At 32.0% G+C, this 21,448-nt stretch overlaps 1 protein-coding gene across 1 annotated transcript in view; it reads right to left on the bottom strand.

The window, feature by feature from the left end:
* Positions 1 to 21,448, bottom strand: part of PATJ (PATJ crumbs cell polarity complex component) — a gene marked incomplete in the record, with an annotated part of 974,742 nt that overhangs the window by 110,101 nt on the left and 843,193 nt on the right. The window contains 3 exon segments of the mRNA XM_053693647.1: positions 78 to 161; positions 2,130 to 2,266; positions 15,513 to 15,630. Of these exon segments, the coding sequence (XP_053549622.1) occupies positions 78 to 161; positions 2,130 to 2,266; positions 15,513 to 15,630 (339 nt within the window).

Raw genomic sequence — 21,448 nt, 5'->3', positions numbered from 1 at the left:
TCTTAGATTACAATATACTTCGTTTTTTTCATTGCATTAAGATATCAAGGATACAGACTTTTTTTTAACCAACATACCTCTAGAATCTGGTCTCCTGCCCAAAGTCTTCCATCTTTTGCTGCAGCCCCTTCTTCATAAACTTCATGTATAACTATTGCTTCCTAAGCAAATGAAATGAAACAGTATATAAGCTAATTAACCTGTAGCATCATAAAATGATCACGTATCCCGAATTACACAAACATAACTCTTCTACACCATGAGCAATTGGCTTGATTGCATCTGGCAGGATGCCAAAAAAAATGTCAAGTGTTAAAAAACGTTCCATAGAGAATTCCTTGGAAAACATCTTCCAAAAAACATTATTAATTAACATGCTGGCTAAAATCTGAACTAGATATTGAATAATTTAATTGTAGTCTCAAAATCATGAAGCTCTGTAACTGTAACACAGAATGTTTCATGGTATATTCCAAGTGCATTTTCAGGATTTTTATTTAAAAAAAGAAAAAAGGTAAAAGTTAAGCCAAATCATATTTAGCATCTCTTCAAAAATATTTTAATATCATCAAAACATTTCTACATTTGTAACCACATTGTATTAATATCACATTAAAGGGACATTAAACCCAATTTTTTTCTTTCATGATTCAGATAGAGAATACCATTTTAAACAACTTTCTAATTTACTTCTATTATCTAATTTGCTTCATTCTCTTGATATTCTTTCCTGAAAAGTATATCTAGATAGGCTCAGTATCTTCTGATAGGTGGCTGCACATAGATGCCTCATGTGATTGGCTCACCAATGTGCATTGATATTTCTTTAACAAAGGATATCTAAAGATTGCAGCAAATTAGGTAATAGAAGTAAATTGGAATGTTGTTTAAAATTGTATCCTCTATCTAGATCATAAAAGAAATGTTTTGGGTTTAATCGCCCTTTAACAACTGGCTTAAGGCTAAATGTTGTTAAGCAAGTGTGGTGATGCATGTGGCATTACAAAATAAACTGCGTCATGTAGGGATCCTGGCTACTACCTCACTGTCAGTGTACTAGTGCCTATGAGAGGATAACCTAGAGGCCTATTAAGAATGTGGGACACAATTTAAAAATGGTCACAACCAGCTTCTGTAGAGCACGGATCTGCCGCATACCCCGGATTGTGTATTGGTGGGAAAGTTGTGAGATTGCGTCTTAATAGTTGGTGAAAGTGATGCAGAGCCAAAAATTGTTTTGTTTAACATCCATTTAACATCCCTAGTATGTAGATGTATATGTTTTACAATATGAGTTGTTTAAATATTAAAAACAAAAAAAGTGTAAAGGCCTAGTTTCTATAAAGTAATAAATACCGCCTTGTGTCTGAACTAGTTTTCTATTTATCTCAGTTTATGGAAACAAGACAGAGCAGAATCTTTTTTCAGATAATCCTGTTTAACACACACTTGTTTGCTCAGTCTCTTTCATTGCATGTTTTATATCTGTCCCTAAATGTCTCCCGCAGGAGGGAGAGATAAGGGCAAACTTAAAGGGACACTAAAGTCAAAATTAAACTTTCATGACTCAGATAGAACATGCACAATTTTCAATTTACTTGCATTATTATACAGTCTTTTCATATGCACACTATCTGAGGCACCGGCTCCTACTGAGCATGTGCACAAGTTAACAGCATATACTAGTCTGTGATTGGCTGAAGGCTGTCACATGATACAGGGGGGGCCTGCAAACGGAGAAAAATAAAATTGTTAGAAAAAAAAAATCTACTGCTTATTTGAAATTCAGAGTAAGTGCTCTTGCTTTGTCTTTTTATTATGCACTTGTTAATTTTGCAATGCTATTGTATTTAACGGTCCTTCAGGTTCAAACAAGGTGGCGCCCATTACAGTATAGAAGCTCAGTGGTGTTTAGAAAACCAATACTTTTCAGAGCTAAATTACAGGGAAATGGGGCAAAATAAATAATGAAAGTATATTGCAAAGTTGTTTTTATCTACACATAACTAATCCTTTTATATTACAATGTCATACTGTTTAATATCCCTTTAAGAATGGTTTGGACAATCATCAACTGCCAGCTAATTTAATGACTTCACAATTGTACTATGTCATGCAATTAAACTTACAAGTGGTGTGTCGTTTCCCCCAACAATGCTGAGGCCAAGACCTGATCGACCCTTTGAGATTTCAATGGTCATTTCCTGTCCAGGGATAATTGGACATGTTGCTGGATCAAGAGATGGTAAAGGTGATGGAACGTTTGCTAAATACAAAAGAAGTATGTGATTAAACCTGATTGAGCCGCTGCATAAATACCTTTTACTTGCTTAGAAAAAAATAAATTAAAAAAAGATCTTGCTAATTTATTTCTTTTGGTGACAGATATCTATACTATAATTGCGTTTGAAATGTCCGTCGCCGTCGGCAGTTGCGCACGCATCCTCAATGGAATGTTGGCAGTGCAAGGAAAAAAGAAACCGAAGTTGGATTCTTTCACCACCCTGCCATTTTCGGAATCCACCGGGATGCAGCGAAGGCAAACGGAGCATTACAAAAGCAACAACTAACCGCCCGCATCAAGTATTAAAAAAACAAAACACCGCCCGCACGAAATATAACAAAAAAAAACCCTACTACACAAAGTATTAACACATACACCGCAAACCCCCACATTGTTAAATAATAAAGTAATTAACCCCTTAATCACTTAACCGTCAACAACCCACATCGGAATATACCTAATTATCCTATTAACCCCTAAATCGCAAAACCCCTACATTGCAATAAACCTATTTACCCTATTAACCCCTAAACCCCCACATTGCAATAAACCTAATTAACTTATTAACCCCTTAAACCGCCAAAACCCACAATGCAAATAACTATTTAAATAAATAACAAAGTACCCTAACCTAACACTTGCTAACCTATTCAATTAGAAAATGTAATTGTTGCATTACTGACCCTAAATTTTTACGTGCTTAAACCACACTAAGGGTTTAAAGGGACATTATACACTTTTTCTTTGCATAAATGTTTTGTAGATGATCCATTTATGTAGCCTTACTTTTAAATAACATTGCACTGATTTTCAGACTACTAACCAAGCCCCAAAGTTTTAGGAGAATACTGACATATACCTACTCCAGCTTGCTGTTTGTGTAAAGGGTCTTTTCATATGCAGAGGAAGGGGGGGAGTGTCTGTTTTTCCCACTTGCAGTGGGTATTCCAGCTACCTTTTTAACAGAGCTAAATTGGGAGCTTCTAAGTAAGTTTTTAAAAGGTTTTATACTGTATATTTATATCAGTGTCTGTACATATTATGTATAGTAGTGTCTATTACATGCAGTTATATGACAATTAGTATATACTGTATATTTATATCAGTATCTGTACATATTCTGTATAGTAGTGTCTATTACATGCAGTTATATGACAATTAGTGTATACTGTATATTTATATCAGTATCTGTACATATTCTGTATAGTAGTGTCTGTTACATGCAGTTATATGACAATTAGTGTATACTGTATATTTATATCAGTATCTGTACATATTCTGTATAGTAGTGTCTATTACATGCAGTTATATGACAATTAGTGTATACTGTATATTTATATCAGTATCTGTACATATTCTGTATAGTAGTGTCTATTACATGCAGTTATATGACAATTAGTGTATACTGTATATTTATATCAGTATCTGTACATATTCTGTATAGTAGTGTCTATTACATGCAGTTATATGACAATTAGTGTATACTGTATATTTATATCAGTATCTGTACATATTCTGTATAGTAGTGTCTATTACATGCAGTTATATGACAATTAGTGTATACTGTATATTTATATCAGTATCTGTACATATTCTGTATAGTAGTGTCTATTACATGCAGTTATATGTAATTAGTGTATACTGTATATTTATATCAGTAGTTGTACATATTCTGTATAGTAGTGTCTATTACATGTAGTTATATGACAATTAGTATATACTGTATATTTATATCACTATCTGTACATATTCTTTATAGTAGTGTTTGTTACATGCAGTTATATGACAATTAGTGTATACTGTATATTTATATCAGTGTCTGTACATATTCTGTATAGTAGTGTCTATTACATGCAGTTATATGACAATTAGTGTATACTGTATATTTATATCAGTATCTGTACATATTCTGTATAGTAGTGTCTATTACATGCAGTTATATGACAATTAGTGTATACTGTATATTTATATCAGTATCTGTACATATTCTGTATAGTAGTGTCTGTTACATGCAGTTATATGACAATTAGTGTATACTGTATATTTATATCAGTATCTGTACATATTCTGTATAGTAGTGTCTATTACATGCAGTTATATGACAATTAGTATACACTGTATATTTATATCAGTATCTGTACATATTCTGTATAGTAGTGTCTATTACATGCAGTTATATGACAATTAGTGTATACTGTATATTTATATCACTATCTGTACATATTCTGTATAGTAGTGTCTATTACATGCAGTTATATGACAATTAGTGTATACTGTATATTTATATCAGTATCTGTACATATTCTGTATAGTAGTGTCTATTACATGCAGTTATATGACAATTAGTATACACTGTATATTTATATCAGTATCTGTACATACTCTATATAGTAGTGTCTATTACATGCAGTTATATGACAATTAGTATACACTGTATATTTATATCAGTATCTGTACATACTCTATATAGTAGTGTCTATTACATGCAGTTATATGACAATTAGTGTATACTGTATATTTATATCAGTATCTGTACATATTCTGTATAGTAGTGTCTATTACATGCAGTTATATGACAATTAGTGTATACTGTATATTTATATCAGTATCTGTACATATTCTGTATAGTAGTGTCTATTACATGCAGTTATATGACAATTAGTATATACTGTATATTTATATCAGTATCTGTACATATTCTGTATAGTAGTGTCTATTACATGCAGTTATATGACAATTAGTGTATACTGTATATTTATATCAGTATCTGTACATATTCTGTATAGTAGTGTCTATTACATGCAGTTATATGACAATTAATGTATACTGTATATTTATATCAGTATCTGTACATATTCTGTATAGTAGTGTCTGTTACATGCAGTTATATGTAATTAGTGTATACTGTATATTTATATCAGTATCTGTACATATTCTGTATAGTAGTGTCTATTACATGCAGTTATATGACAATTAGTGTATACTGTATATTTATATCAGTATCTGTACATATTCTGTATAGTAGTGTCTGTTACATGCAGTTATATGACAATTAGTGTATACTGTATATTTATATCAGTATCTGTACATATTCTGTATAGTAGTGTCTATTACATGCAGTTATATGACAATTAGTGTATACTGTATACTTATGTCAGTATCTGTACATATTCTGTATAGTAGTGTCTATTACATGCAGTTATATGACAATTAGTGTATACTGTATATTTATATCAGTATCTGTACATATTCTGTATAGTAGTGTCTATTACATGCAGTTATATGACAATTAGTGTACACTGTATATTTATATCAGTATCTGTACATATTCTGTATAGTATTGTCTGTTACATGCAGTTATATGACAATTAGTGTATACTGTATATTTATATCAGTATCTGTACATATTCTGTATAGTAGTGTCTATTACATGCAGTTATGTGACAATTAGTGTATACTGTATATTTATATCAGTATCTGTACATATTCTGTATAGTAGTGTCTATTACATGCAGTTATATGACATTTAGTGTATACTGTATATTTATATCAGTATCTGTACATATTCTGTATAGTAGTGTCTATTACATGCAGTTATATGACAATTAGTATATACTGTATATTTATATCAGTATCTGTACATATTCTGTATAGTAGTGTCTATTACATGCAGTTATATGACAATTACTATATACTGTATATTTATATCAGTATCTGTACATATTCTGTATAGCAGTGTCTATTACATGCAGTTATATGACAATTAGTGTATACTGTATATTTATATCAGTATCTGTACATATTCTGTATAGCAGTGTCTATTACATGCAGTTATATGACAATTACTATATACTGTATATTTATATCAGTATCTGTACATATTCTGTATAGCAGTGTCTATTACATGCAGTTATATGACAATTAGTATATACTGTATATTTATATCAGTATCTGTACATATTCTGTATAGTAGTGTCTATTACATGCAGTTATATGACAATTAGTGTACACTGTATATTTATATCAGTATCTGTACATATTCTGTATAGTAGTGTCTATTACATGCAGTTATATGACAATTAGTATATACTGTATATTTATCTCAGTATCTGTACATATTCTGTATAGTACTGTCTGTTACATGCAGTTATATGACAATTAGTATATACTGTATATTTATATCAGTATCTGTACATATTCTGTATAGTAGTGTCTATTACATGCAGTTATATGACAATTAGTGTACACTGTATATTTATATCAGTATCTGTACATATTCTGTATAGTAGTGTCTATTACATGCAGTTATATGACAATTAGTATATACTGTATATTTATCTCAGTATCTGTACATATTCTGTATAGTACTGTCTGTTACATGCAGTTATATGACAATTAGTGTATACTGTATATTTATATCAGTATCTGTACATATTCTGTATACAGTAGTAGTGTCTGTTACATGCAGTTATATGACAATTAGTGTATACTGTATATTTATGTCAGTATCTGTACATATTCTGTATAGTAGTGTCTATTACATGCAGTTATATGACAATTAGTATATACTGTATATTTATATCAGTATCTGTACATATTCTGTATAGTAGTGTCTATTACATGCAGTTATATGACAATTAGTGTATACTGTATATTTATATCAGTATCTGTACATATTCTGTATAGTAGTGTCTATTACATGCAGTTATATGACAATTAGTGTATACTGTATATTTATATCAGTATCTGTACATATTCTGTATAGTAGTTTCTATTACATGCAGTTATATGACAATTAGTGTATACTGTATATTTATATCAGTATCTGTACATATTCTGTATAGTAGTGTCTATTACATACAGTTATATGACAATTAGTGTATACTGTATATTTATATCAGTATCTGTACATATTCTGTATAGTAGTGTCTATAACATGCAGTTATATGACAATTAGTATATACTGTATATTTACGGTATATCAGTATCTGTACATATTCTGTATAGTAGTGTCTATTACATGCAGTTATATGACAATTAGTGTATAAAATGTATTTATATCAGTATCTGTACATATTCTGTATAGTAGTGTCTATTACATGCAGTTATATGACAGTTAGTGTATACTGTATATTTATATCAGTATCTGTACATATTCTGTATAGTAGTGTCTATTACATGCAGTTATATGACAATTAGTGTATACTGTATATTTATATCAGTATCTGTACATATTCTGTATAGTAGTGTCTGTTACATGCAGTTACATGACAATTAGTGTATACTGTATATTTATATCAGTATCTGTACATATTCTGTATAGTAGTGTCTATTACATGCAGCTATATGACAATTAGTGTATACTGTATATTTATATCAGTATCTGTACATATTCTGTATAGTAGTGTCTATTACATGCAGTTATATGACAATTAGTGTATACTGTATATTTATATCAGTATCTGTACATATTCTGTATAGTAGTGTCTGTTACATGCAGTTACATGACAATTAGTGTATACTGTATATTTATATCAGTATCTGTACATATTATGTATAGTAGTGTCTATTACATGCAGTTATATGACAATTAGTGTATACTGTATATTTATATCAGTATCTGTACATATTCTGTATAGTAGTGTCTATTACATGCAGCTATATGACAATTAGTGTATACTGTATATTTATATCAGTATCTGTACATATTCTGTATAGTAGTGTCTATTACATGCAGTTATATGACAATTAGTATATACTGTATATTTATATCAGTATCTGTACATATTCTGTATAGTAGTGTCTATTACATGCAGTTATATGTAATTAGTGCATACTGTATATTTATATCAGTATCTGTACATATTCTGTATAGTAGTGTCTATTACATGCAGTTATATGACAATTAGTATATACTTTATATTTATATCAGTATCTGTACATATTCTGTATAGTAGTGTCTATTACATGCAGTTATATGTAATTAGTGCATACTGTATATTTATATCAGTATCTGTACATATTCTGTATAGTAGTGTCTATTACATGCAGTTATATGACAATTAGTGTATACTGTATATTTATATCAGTATCTGTACATATTCTGTATAGTAGTGTCTATTACATGCAGTTATATGACATTTAGTGTATACTGTATATTTATATCAGTATCTGTACATATTCTGTATAGTAGTGTCTATTACATGCAGTTATATGACAATTAGTGTATACTGTATATTTATATCAGTATCTGTACATATTCTGTATAGTATTGTCTGTTACATGCAGTTATATGACAATTAGTGTATACTGTATATTTATATCAGTATCTGTACATATTCTGTATAGTAGTGTCTATTACATGCAGTTATATGACAATTAGTGTATACTGTATATTTATATCAGTATCTGTACATATTCTGTATAGTAGTGTATATTACATGCAGTTATATGACAATTAGTGTATACTGTATATTTATATCAGTATCTGTACATATTCTGTATAGTAGTGTCTATTAAGTGCAGTTATATGACAATTACTATATACTGTATATTTATATCAGTATCTGTACATATTCTGTATAGCAGTGTCTATTACATGCAGTTATATGACAATTAGTGTATACTGTATATTTATATCAGTATCTGTACATATTCTGTATAGCAGTGTCTATTACATGCAGTTATATGACAATTAGTGTATACTGTATATTTATATCAGTATCTGTACATATTCTGTATAGTAGTGTCTATTACATGCAGTTATATGACAATTACTATATACTGTATATTTATATCAGTATCTGTACATATTCTGTATAGCAGTGTCTATTACATGCAGTTATATGACAATTAGTATATACTGTATATTTATATCAGTATCTGTACATATTCTGTATAGTAGTGTCTATTACATGCAGTTATATGACAATTAGTGTATACTGTATATTTATATCAGTATCTGTACATATTCTGTATAGTAGTGTCTATTACATGCAGCTGTATGACAATTAGTGTATACTGTATATTTATATCAGTATCTGTACATATTCTGTATAGTAGTGTCTATTACATGCAGTTATATGACAATTAGTGTATACTGTATATTTATATCAGTATCTGTACATATTCTGTATAGTAGTGTCTGTTACATGCAGTTATATGACAATTAGTGTATAATGTATATTTATCTCAGTATCTGTACATATTCTGTATAGTACTGTCTGTTACATGCAGTTATATGACAATTAGTGTATACTGTATATTTATATCAGTATCTGTACATATTCTGTATACAGTAGTAGTGTCTGTTACATGCAGTTATATGACAATTAGTGTATACTGTATATTTATGTCAGTATCTGTACATATTCTGTATAGTAGTGTCTGTTACATGCAGTTATATGATAATTAGTGTATACTGTATATTTATATCAGTATCTGTACATATTCTGTATAGTAGTGTCTATTACATGCAGTTATATGACAATTAGTGTATACTGTATATTTATATCAGTATCTGTACATATTCTGTATAGTAGTGTATGTTACATGCTGTTATATGTAATTAGTGTATACTGTATATTTATATCAGTATCTGTACATATTCTGTATAGTAGTGTCTATAACATGCAGTTATATGACAATTAGTATATACTGTATATTTACGGTATATCAGTATCTGTACATATTCTGTATAGTAGTGTCTATTACATGCAGTTATATGACAATTAGTGTATACTGTATATTTATATCAGTATCTGTACATATTCTGTATAGTAGTGTCTATTACATGCAGTTATATGACAATTAGTGTATACTGTATATTTATATCAGTATCTGTACATATTCTGTATAGTAGTGTCTATTACATGCAGTTATATGACAATTAGTGTATAAAATGTATTTATATCAGTATCTGTACATATTCTGTATAGTAGTGTCTATTACATGCAGTTATATGACAATTAGTGTATACTGTATATTTATATCAGTATCTGTACATATTCTGTATAGTAGTGTCTATTACATGCAGTTATATGACAGTTAGTGTATACTGTATATTTATATCAGTATCTGTACATATTCTGTATAGTAGTGTCTGTTACATGCAGCTATATGACAATTAGTGTATACTGTATATTTATATCAGTATCTGTACATATTCTGTATAGTAGTGTCTATTACATGCAGCTATATGACAATTAGTGTATACTGTATATTTATATCAGTATCTGTACATATTCTGTATAGTAGTGTCTATTACATGCAGTTATATGTAATTACTGTATACTGTATATTTATATCAGTATCTGTACATATTCTGTATAGTAGTGTCTATTACATGCAGTTATATGACAATTAGTATATACTGTATATTTATATCAGTATCTGTACATATTATGTATAGTAGTGTCTATTACATGCAGTTATATGACAATTAGTGTATACTGTATATTTATATCAGTATCTGTACATATTCTGTATAGTAGTGTCTATTACATGCAGCTATATGACAATTAGTGTATACTGTATATTTATATCAGTATCTGTACATATTCTGTATAGTAGTGTCTATTACATGCAGTTATATGACAATTAGTGTATACTGTATATTTATATCAGTATCTGTACATATTCTGTATAGTAGTGTCTATTACATGCAGTTATATGACAATTAGTGTATACTGTATATTTATATCAGTACATATTCTGTATAGTAGTGTCTATTACATGCAGTTATATGTAATTAGTGTATACTGTATATTTATATCAGTATCTGTACATATTCTGTATAGTAGTGTCTGTTACATGCAGTTATATGACAATTAGTGTATACTGTATATTTATATCAGTATCTGTACATATTCTGTATAGTAGTGTCTATTACATGCAGTTATATGACAATTAGTGTATACTGTATATTTATATCAGTATCTGTACATATTCTGTATAGTAGTGTCTATTACATACAGTTATATGACAATTAGTGTATACTGTATATTTATATCAGTATCTGTACATATTCTGTATAGTAGTGTCTATTACATGCAGTTATATGACAATTAGTGTATACTGTATATTTATATCAGTATCTGTACATATTCTGTATAGTAGTGTATATTACATGTAGTTATATGACAATTAGTGTATACTGTATATTTATATCAGTATCTGTACATATTCTGTATAGTAGTGTCTATTACATGCAGTTATATGACAATTAGTGTATACTGTATATTTATATCAGTACTGTACATATTCTGTATAGTAGTGTCTATTACATGCAGTTATATGACAATTAGTGTATACTGTATATTTATATCAGTATCTGTACATATTCTGTATAGTAGTGTCTATTACATGCAGTTATATGACAATTAGTGTATACTGTATATTTATATCAGTATCTGTACATATTCTGTATAGTAGTGTCTATTACATACAGTTATATGACAATTCGTGTATACTGTATATTTATATCAGTACTGTACATATTCTGTATAGTAGTGTCTATTACATGCAGTTAAATGACAATTAGTGTATACTGTATATTTATATCAGTATCTGTACATATTCTGTATAGTAGTGTCTATTACATGCAGTTATATGACAATTAGTGTATACTGTATATTTATATCAGTGTCTGTACATATTCTGTATAGTAGTGTCTATTACATGCAGTTATATGACAATTAGTGTATACTGTATATTTATATCAGTATCTGTACATATTCTGTATAGTAGTGTCTATTACATGCAGCTATATGACAATTAGTGTATACTGTATATTTATATCAGTATCTGTACATATTCTGTATAGTAGTGTCTATTACATGCAGTTATATGACAATTAGTGTATACTGTATATTTATATCAGTATCTGTACATATTCTGTATAGTAGTGTCTATTACATGCAGTTATATGACAATTAGTGTATACTGCATATTTATATCAGTATCTGTACATATTCTGTATAGTAGTGTCTATTACATGCAGTTATATGACAATTAGTGTATACTGTATATTTATATCAGTATCTGTACATATTCTGTATAGTAGGGTCTATTACATGCAGTTATATGTAATTAGTGTATACTGTATATTTATATCAGTATCTGTACATATTCTGTATAGTAGTGTCTATTACATGCAGTTATATGACAATTAGTGTATATTGTATATTTATATCAGTATCAGTACATATTCTGTATAGTAGTGTCTGTTACATGCAGTTATATGTAATTAGTATATACTGTATATTTATATCAGTATCTGTACATATTCTGTATAGTAGTGTCTATTACATACAGTTATATGACAATTAGTGTATACTGTATATTTATATCAGTATCTGTACATATTCTGTATAGTAGTGTCTATTACATGCAGTTATATGACAATTAGTGTATACTGTATATTTATATCAGTATCTGTACATATTCTGTATAATAGTGTCTGTTACATGCAGTTATATGACAATTAGTGTATACTGTATATTTATATCAGTATCTGTACATATTCTGTATAATAGTGTCTGTTACATGCAGTTATATGACAATTAGTGTATACTGTATATTTATATCAGTATCTGTACATATTCTGTATAATAGTGTCTGTTACATGCAGTTATATGACAATTAGTGTATACTGTATATTTATATCAGTATCTGTACATATTCTGTATAATAGTGTCTGTTACATGCTATTATATGACAATCAGTGTACACTGTATATTTATATCAGTATCTGTACATATTCTGTATAGTAGTGTCTATTACATGCAGTTATATGACAGTGTATACTGTATATTTATATCAGTATCTGTACATATTCTGTATAGTAGTGTCTATTACATGCAGTTATATGAAATTAGTATATACTGTATATTTATATCAGTATCTGTACATATTCTGTATAGTAGTGTCTATTACATGCAGTTATATGACAATTAGTATATACTGTATATTTATATCAGTATCTGTACATATTCTGTATAGTAGTGTCTATTACATGCAGTTATATGACAATTAGTGTATACTGTATATTTATATCAGTATCTGTACATATTCTGTATAGTAGGGTATATTACATGCAGTTATATGACAATTAGTGTATACTGTATATTTATATCAGTATATGTACATATCCTGTATAGTAGTGTATGTTACATGCAGTTATATGACAATTAGTGTATACTGTATATTTATATCAGTATCTGTACATATTATGTATAGTAGTGTCTATTACATGCAGTTATATGACAATTAGTATATACTGTATATTTATATCAGTATCTGTACATATTCTGTATAGTAGTGTCTATTACATGCAGTTATATGACAATTAGTGTATACTGTATATTTATATCAGTATCTGTACATATTCTGTATAGTAGTGTCAATTACATGGAGTTATATGACAATTAGTGTATACTGTATATTTATATCAGTAGCTGTACATATTCTGTATAGTAGTGTCTATTACATGCAGTTATATGACAATTAGTGTATACTGTATATTTATATCAGTATCTGTACATATTCTGTATAGTAGTGTCTATTACATGCAGTTATATGACAATTAGTATATACTGTATATTTATATCAGTATCTGTACATATTCTGTATAGTAGTGTCTATTACATGCAGTTATATGACAATTAGTATATACTGTATATTTATATCAGTATCTGTACATATTCTGTATAGTAGTGTCTATTACATGCAGTTATATGACAATTAGTGTATACTGTATATTTATATCAGTATCTGTACATATTCTGTATAGTACTGTCTATTACATGCAGTTATATGACAATTAGTATATACTGTATATTTATATCAGTATCTGTATATATTCTGTATAGTAATGTCTATTACATGCAGTTATATGTAATTAGTGTATACAGTATATTTATATCAGTATCTGTACATATTCTGTATAGTAGTGTCTATTACATGCAGTTATATGACAATTAGTGTATACTGTATATTTATATCAGTATCCGTACATATTCTGTATAGTAGTGTCTATTACATGCAGTTATATGACAATTAGTGTATACTGTATATTTATATCAGTCTGTACATATTCTGTATAGTAGTGTATATTACATGCAGTTATATGACAGTTAGTGTATACTGTATATTTATATCAGTAGCTGTACATATTCTGTATAGTAGTGTCTGTTACATGGAGTTATATGTAATTAGTGTATACTGTATATTTATATCAGAATGCAGAATGTGGCCAAGCAGCCGCGTTACTTCACCGGTGTTGGGCTGTTTTCTGCTAGGGAGTAACAATGCTTGCAACTTTACCTATGTGTTTAACCTGTTTGAGGAGGATAAACTAATTTATGTAGGCTCACCACCACATAAATGACATGCTTTAACAACTTAGAGAATGTGTTTTTTGCATTAGAATGATTGAAAACTATGATTGAGGATATACTCACTAGCATATAAATACTAATGATTCCCATAAATGCAAGAATTTGTTTTGTGATATGTCTATGGGTCATAAAGATCTGTTTTCCAATACAGAACAGACTACATTGGTGTTTCTAGTGTTTGCATAATGCTGCTATTGCTGGGGGAGTGTACAGTATATATGGTTTTCCTATGCTGCATGTCTATTCTTTTATAGTGGTCCATTGTTACTGTATGAAAATCAGCGATGAAATCTGCATTCTTTGTATAAATCAATTTGAAGTGATATATAATAAAGATCTGATTTTCTAACACTAAGGCAATAAAATGAGTAGATGAATTCATGTTTGATCTATTATATATGATGTAGAAATAACAGCCAAGTCTTTCCCCTTTGCTTTACATAAAGTGCGTAAATGCCACAGAATGTGATATTTAAAGGGTCATTAAACCCAATTTTTTTCTTTCATGATTTAGAAAGAGCATGCGATTTTAAACAACTTTTCAATTTACTTCTATTAGCTAATTTCCTTTATTCTGTTGATGTTGTTTGTTGAAAAGCATATCTAAATAGGCTCAGTAGCTGCTGATTGGTGGCTGCACATAGATACCTTGTGTGATTGGCTCACCCATGTGCATTGCTATTTCTTCAACAAAGGATATATCTGAAGAATGAAGCAAATTAAATAGAAGTAAATTGGAAAGTTGTTTAAAATTGTATTCTCTATCTGAATCACGAAATAAATATTTTGGGTGTCACGTCCCTTTAACTAACAAGTGAGCAGATTCATACGTTGATTGATAAACTCAGGTTCTGCTGACGGATATGAAGGGGCAGGTGCTACTGAAATATTCTGAGAAGTGTACGGTATCTTTGAGCCACTTTTAGATGGTTTCAGCTGGTTTACAATCTGAAAGAAAAATAAAATAAATCATAAAATGAAAATTCTGCTCACTGCATCTCAATATGCATTTTCAGTCTGTGATTGAAAACAACGGTCAGGCTTTATTTATATATATATATATTAATTTATACATTGTATGTATGTGCATTCATATAAATATGAGTGTATATATATAAATATATATATATATACGGGTAGCGTCAGAAATTGGGTAAACCTAGGATTACCCAGTGGTTTTGGGTAAAGCCCCAAATAAGATCATACTTTGGACATTACCCGAGTAATCCTGGGATTACCCAAATGATTCTGGATAAAGCTCATAAAATCATACATTGGGCTTTACGCGGGTAATGCTAGGAAAACACAACAGTAAACACTTAGGTTTCTTACAATGTTTTTTTTACAACAACAGGAAATTAAACATTTTTACAACAACAACATGAAACATTTTAATTCATGAAACATTTTTATTTTTCATATGTCTTCTTCCATGTTTTTTTTACAACAACAGGAAATTAAACATTTTTGTGTTATTGTGTTCTTGGATAGACCGGACTGTCTGTCGCACACACATTCTGTCCAAGAAACATTAAAAGCACATTGTGGGGGGTGGGAGCCATGATTAGGTTCCTAGAGGCAGTTGCGGTGCCTGAGGCTCTGATTGGAACAGAACTCTCTGGAGCGTATCTGCCCACAGCCATTCATGCATGATCTGATTGGTCCGTGTCTCTGTGAGGTCACTGGATGCACAGCCAATCAGATAAGATCATGCATTAACGGCCAAGGGCAGATTCGTTCCAGATAGTTCTGCTCTAATCAGAGCTTAGGGCGCCGCAACCACCTCTGGGAACCTAACCATGGGTCCCACCCACCACAAGGTGCTTTTAAAGGTTCTTGGACAGAATGTGTGTGCAACAGATAATAATGTGACAAATAAATGTCCGTCAGATAAGAGTCCGGTCTGTCTGAGAACCTTTAAAGTACGTTGTGGGGGGTGGGACCCATGGTTAGGCTCCCAGAGGCAGTTGTGGCGCCCAAGGCTCTTATTAGAACAGAACTCTCTGGAGCGTATCTGCCCTTGGCTGTTAATGCATGATCTTATCTGATTGGTAGTGCATCAAGGCATTAACAGCTGAGGGCAGATATGCAACAGAGAGTTCTGTTTTAATCAGAGCCTCGGGCGTCGCAACCGCCTCTGGGAACCTAACCATGGGTCCCACCCCCCACAGCGTGCTCTTGAAGTTTCTCGAACAGAATGCTTGCGTGTGCGACAGACTGTCCGGTCTATCCAAGAACACAAAAAAGTTTAACTTCCTGTTGTAAAAAACATGGTAGAAAACATAAAGAATAAAAATGTTTAAATATGAAAAATAAAAATGTTTAATTTACTGTTGGTGTGTTTTATAGCATTACCCGGGTAAAGCACAATTAATGATTTTATTAGCTTAATCCAGAAGCATTTGGGTAATCCTAGGATTAACCGGGTAAGTTACAAAGTATGATCTTATTTTGGGCTTTACCCACAGCCAGGACTACCCAATTTCTAACTTTACGTGAACATATATATATATATATATATATATATATATAGAGAGAGAGAGAGAGAGAGAGACACACACACACATATATATATATATATATATATATATATATATGTGTGTGTGTGTCTATATATATATCTATCTATCGATCTAAATATATTAATATATACATAGTGTATATATATATATATATATATATATACACATACATATACACACACACACATATATATATATATATATATATATATATATGTGTGTGTGTGTGTGTGTGTCTATATATATATCTATCTATCGATCTAAATATATTAATATATACATAGTGTATATATATATATATATATATATACACACATACATATACACACACACACATATATATATATATATATATATATATATATATATGTGTGTGTGTGTGTGTGTGTCTATATATATATCTATCGATCTAAATATATAAATACTGTATAAATATACACACATACACACACACCTTACCTGAAAGCAAGAGCTGTTTAAATGTGAATTTAAATTAATGCAAATATAGGTAGTACCTGCTGAGTGATAAAATAATGAGGATTATTAGGAAGTGTCCTTTTAACACAATGAACATGTGAGTAACTACTATAAATGTGCAGGGCTATGGTTAATTACACACTATTTTACAGTGCATATGACACATTTAACAAACAATATTCCGACAACATGTTTGCTAAAACACTACTTAGAAATAATGATTTTGGAATGATTGAATAAGGAAGCACATTATTTGACTTCTTGCGTTGCTTGATTGTTGTTTAAATCGTCTGATTATTCTTTAATTTTGGTTTTAAGGCAATAAGGAGAGCGAAAGTAATGAGGATTTATCTATTGACTACAGACAGAAAGATCAAACAGAGTGTGCTGTTTTAATAAGACAACAAATTACCCATGATTTCTGCAGATTATTCTACCTATCGTACACCATCGCGGGACATTGACTGATATTTAAAACTCCCAAAGTGCTAACTGCAATCAGTATTTTCAAACGCAAAGCTCCCTCTCACTTCCCAAACATAATGACATATCAAGGCATTTATTTCAAACCAAGTATCCAAATGATGTATTTGAGGTTCATTAACCACATTAATATGAGATAATCTCTTTCTGACTGCCAGACAGTATATAATAAGGAAATATTTATTTCAGAATCATTTTTAATTTCCAAATTTAATATTTCTTGACGTTTAGAAAAACACAATTTATGCTTACCTGATAAATTTCTTTCTTTTGCGATGTACCAAGTCCACGGTTTCATCCTTACTTGTGGGATATTGTCCTTCCTGGCAGGAAGTAGCAAAGAGAGCACCACAGCAGAGCTGTCTATATAGCTCCCCCCTTAATTCCACCCCCCAGTCATTCGACCGAAGGCCAAGGAAGAAAAGGAGAAACTATAAGGTGCAGAGGTGACTGAAGTTTACATAAAAAAATACTGTCTGTCTTGAAAAGACAGGGCGGGCCATGGACTCGGGACATCGCAAAAGAAAGAAATCAGGTAAGCATAAATTCTGTTTTCTTTTGCAAGATGTACCGAGTCCACGGATTCATCCTAACTTGTGGGATACCAATACCAACCACTGCTTGCAAAACATTTCTCCCAAAAATAGCCTCCGAAGAAGCAAAAGTATCAAATTTGTAAAATTTGGAAAAGGTATAAAGCGAAGAACAAGTCACAGCCTTACAAATCTGTTCAACAGAAGCATCATTTTTAAAAGCCCATGTGGAAGCCACCGCTCAAGTGGAGTGAGCTGTAATTCTTTCAGGAGGCTGATGTCCAGCAGTCTCATAAGCCAAACGGATGATGCTTTTCAGCCAAAAGGAAAGAGAGGTAGCCGTAGCCTTTTGACCTCTACGCTTTCCAGCATAGATAACAAACAAAGAAGATGATTGGCGAAAATCTTTGGTTGCCTGCAAATAAAACTTCAAGGCACGAACCACGTCCAAGTCCAATAGACGGTCCTTCTTAGAAGAAGGATTAGGACACAGAGAAGGAACAACAATTTCCCGATTGATATTCCTGTTAGAAACAACCTTAGGGAGGAACCCAGGTTTGGTACGCAAAACCACCTTATCAGCATGGAAAACAAGATAAGGCGAGTCACATTAAATGCAGATAGTTCAGAAACTCTTCGAGCTGAAGAGATAGCAACTAGAAACAGAATTTTCCAAGATAGAAGCTTAATATCTATGGAAAGCATGGGTTCAAACGGAACCCCCTGAAGATCTTTAAGAACTAAATTGAGACTCTATGGTGGAGCAACAGGTTTAAACACAGGCTTAATTCTAACTAAAGCCTGACAAAAAGCCTGAACGTCTGGGACATCTGCCAGACGCTTGTGCAACAGAATAGACAAAGCAGATATCTGTCCCTTTAGGGAACTAGTGGACAATCCCTTCTCCAATCCTTCTTGGAGAGAAGACAAAATCCTAGGAATCCTGATCTTACTCCATGAGTAGCCTTTGGATTCACACCAAAAAAGATATTTATGCCATATCTTATGATAGATCTTCCTGGTGACAGGCTTTCGAGCCTGAATCAAAGTATCTATGACCGACTCAGAGAAACCCTGCTTTGATAAAATCAAGCTTCAATCTCCAAGCAGTCAGTTGCAGAGAAATTAGATTTGGATGCTTGAATGGACCTTGAATAAAAAGGTCCCGTCTCAGTGGCAGAGTCCATGGTGGCAGAGATGACATGTCCACCAGGTCTGCATACCAAGTCCTGCGTGGCCACGCAGGCGCTATCAAAATCACCAAAGCTCTCTCCTGTTTGATTCTGGCAATCAGACGAGGAAGGAGAGGGAATGGTGGAAACACATAAGCCAGGTTGAACGACCAGGGTACTGCTAGAGCATCTATCAGTACTGCCTGAGGATCCCTTGACCTGGATCCGTAACAAGGAAGTTTGGCGTTCTGACTAGACGCCATCAGATCCAATTCTGGTGTGCCCCATAGCTGAACCAGTTGAGCAAACACCTCCGGATGGAGCTCCCACTCCCCCGGATGAAAAGTCTGACGACTTAGAAAATCTGCCTCCCAGTTCTCCACTCCTGGGATATAGATCGCTGATAGATGGCAAGAGTGAGTCTCTGCCCATCGGATTATCCTGGAAACTTTTATCATCGCCAAGGAACTCCTTGTTCCCCCCTGATGATTGATATAAGCTACAGTCGTGATGTTGTCCGACTGAAACCTGATGAATCCAGCCGAAGCCAGCTGAGGCCACGCCTGAAGTGCATTGAATATCACTCTTAATTCCACAATATTTATCGGTAGGAGGGCCTCCTCCTGAGTCCACAAACCCTGTGCTTTCAGGGAATTCCAGACTGCACCCCAGCCCAGTAGGCTGGCGTCCGTCATCACAATAACCCACGCTGGCCTGCGGAAACATATTCCCCTGGACAGGTGATCCTGTGACAACCACCAAAGAAGAGAGTCTCTGGTCTCTTGATCCACATTTATCTGAGGAGATAAATCTGCATAATCCCCATTCCACTGTTTGAGCATGCATAGTTGCAGTGGTCTGAGATGCAAGCAAGCAAACGGAACTATGTCCATTGCCGCTACCATAAGTCCGATTACCTCCATACACTGAGCTACTGATGGCCGAGGAATGGAATGAAGAGCCCGGCAGGTGGTTAAAATCTTTGATTTCCTGACCCCCGTCAGAAATATTTTCATGTCCACTGAATCTATCAGAGTTCCCAGGAATGGAACTCTTGTGAGAGGAAGAAGAGAACTCTTTTTCACGTTCACCTTCCACCCATGAGATCTTAGAAAGGCCAACACTAAGTCCGTGTGAGACTTGGCAAGGTGGAAAGTCGACGCTTGAATTAAGATGTCGTCTAGATAAGGCGCCACTGCTATGCCCCTCTGCCTTAGGACCGCCAGAAGGGACCCTAGCACCTTTGTGAAGATTCTTGACGCGGTGGCCAACCTGAAGGGAAGACCCACAAAATGGTAATGCCTGTCCAGAAAGGCAAACCTGAGGAACTGGTGATGATCTTTGTGGATAGGAATGTGTAGATACGCATCCTTTAGATCCACGGTAGTCATATATTGACCCTCCTGAATCATTGGTAAAATAGTCTCCATCTTGAAGGATGGAACTCTTAGGAATTGGTTTAGGATCTTGAGATCTAGACTTGGTCTGAAGGTTCCCTCTTTTTTGGGAACCACAAACAGATTGGAGTAGAAACCTTGCCCCTGTTCTGTTTTGGGAACTGGGCAGATCACTCCCATGG

This window comes from Bombina bombina, chromosome 10, assembly GCF_027579735.1.
Source record: "Bombina bombina isolate aBomBom1 chromosome 10, aBomBom1.pri, whole genome shotgun sequence".
Taxonomy (NCBI): Eukaryota; Metazoa; Chordata; class Amphibia; order Anura; family Bombinatoridae; genus Bombina; species Bombina bombina.
The sequence above is the reverse complement of the archived record's forward strand: the minus strand, read 5'-3'. Positions and strand labels throughout refer to the sequence as shown.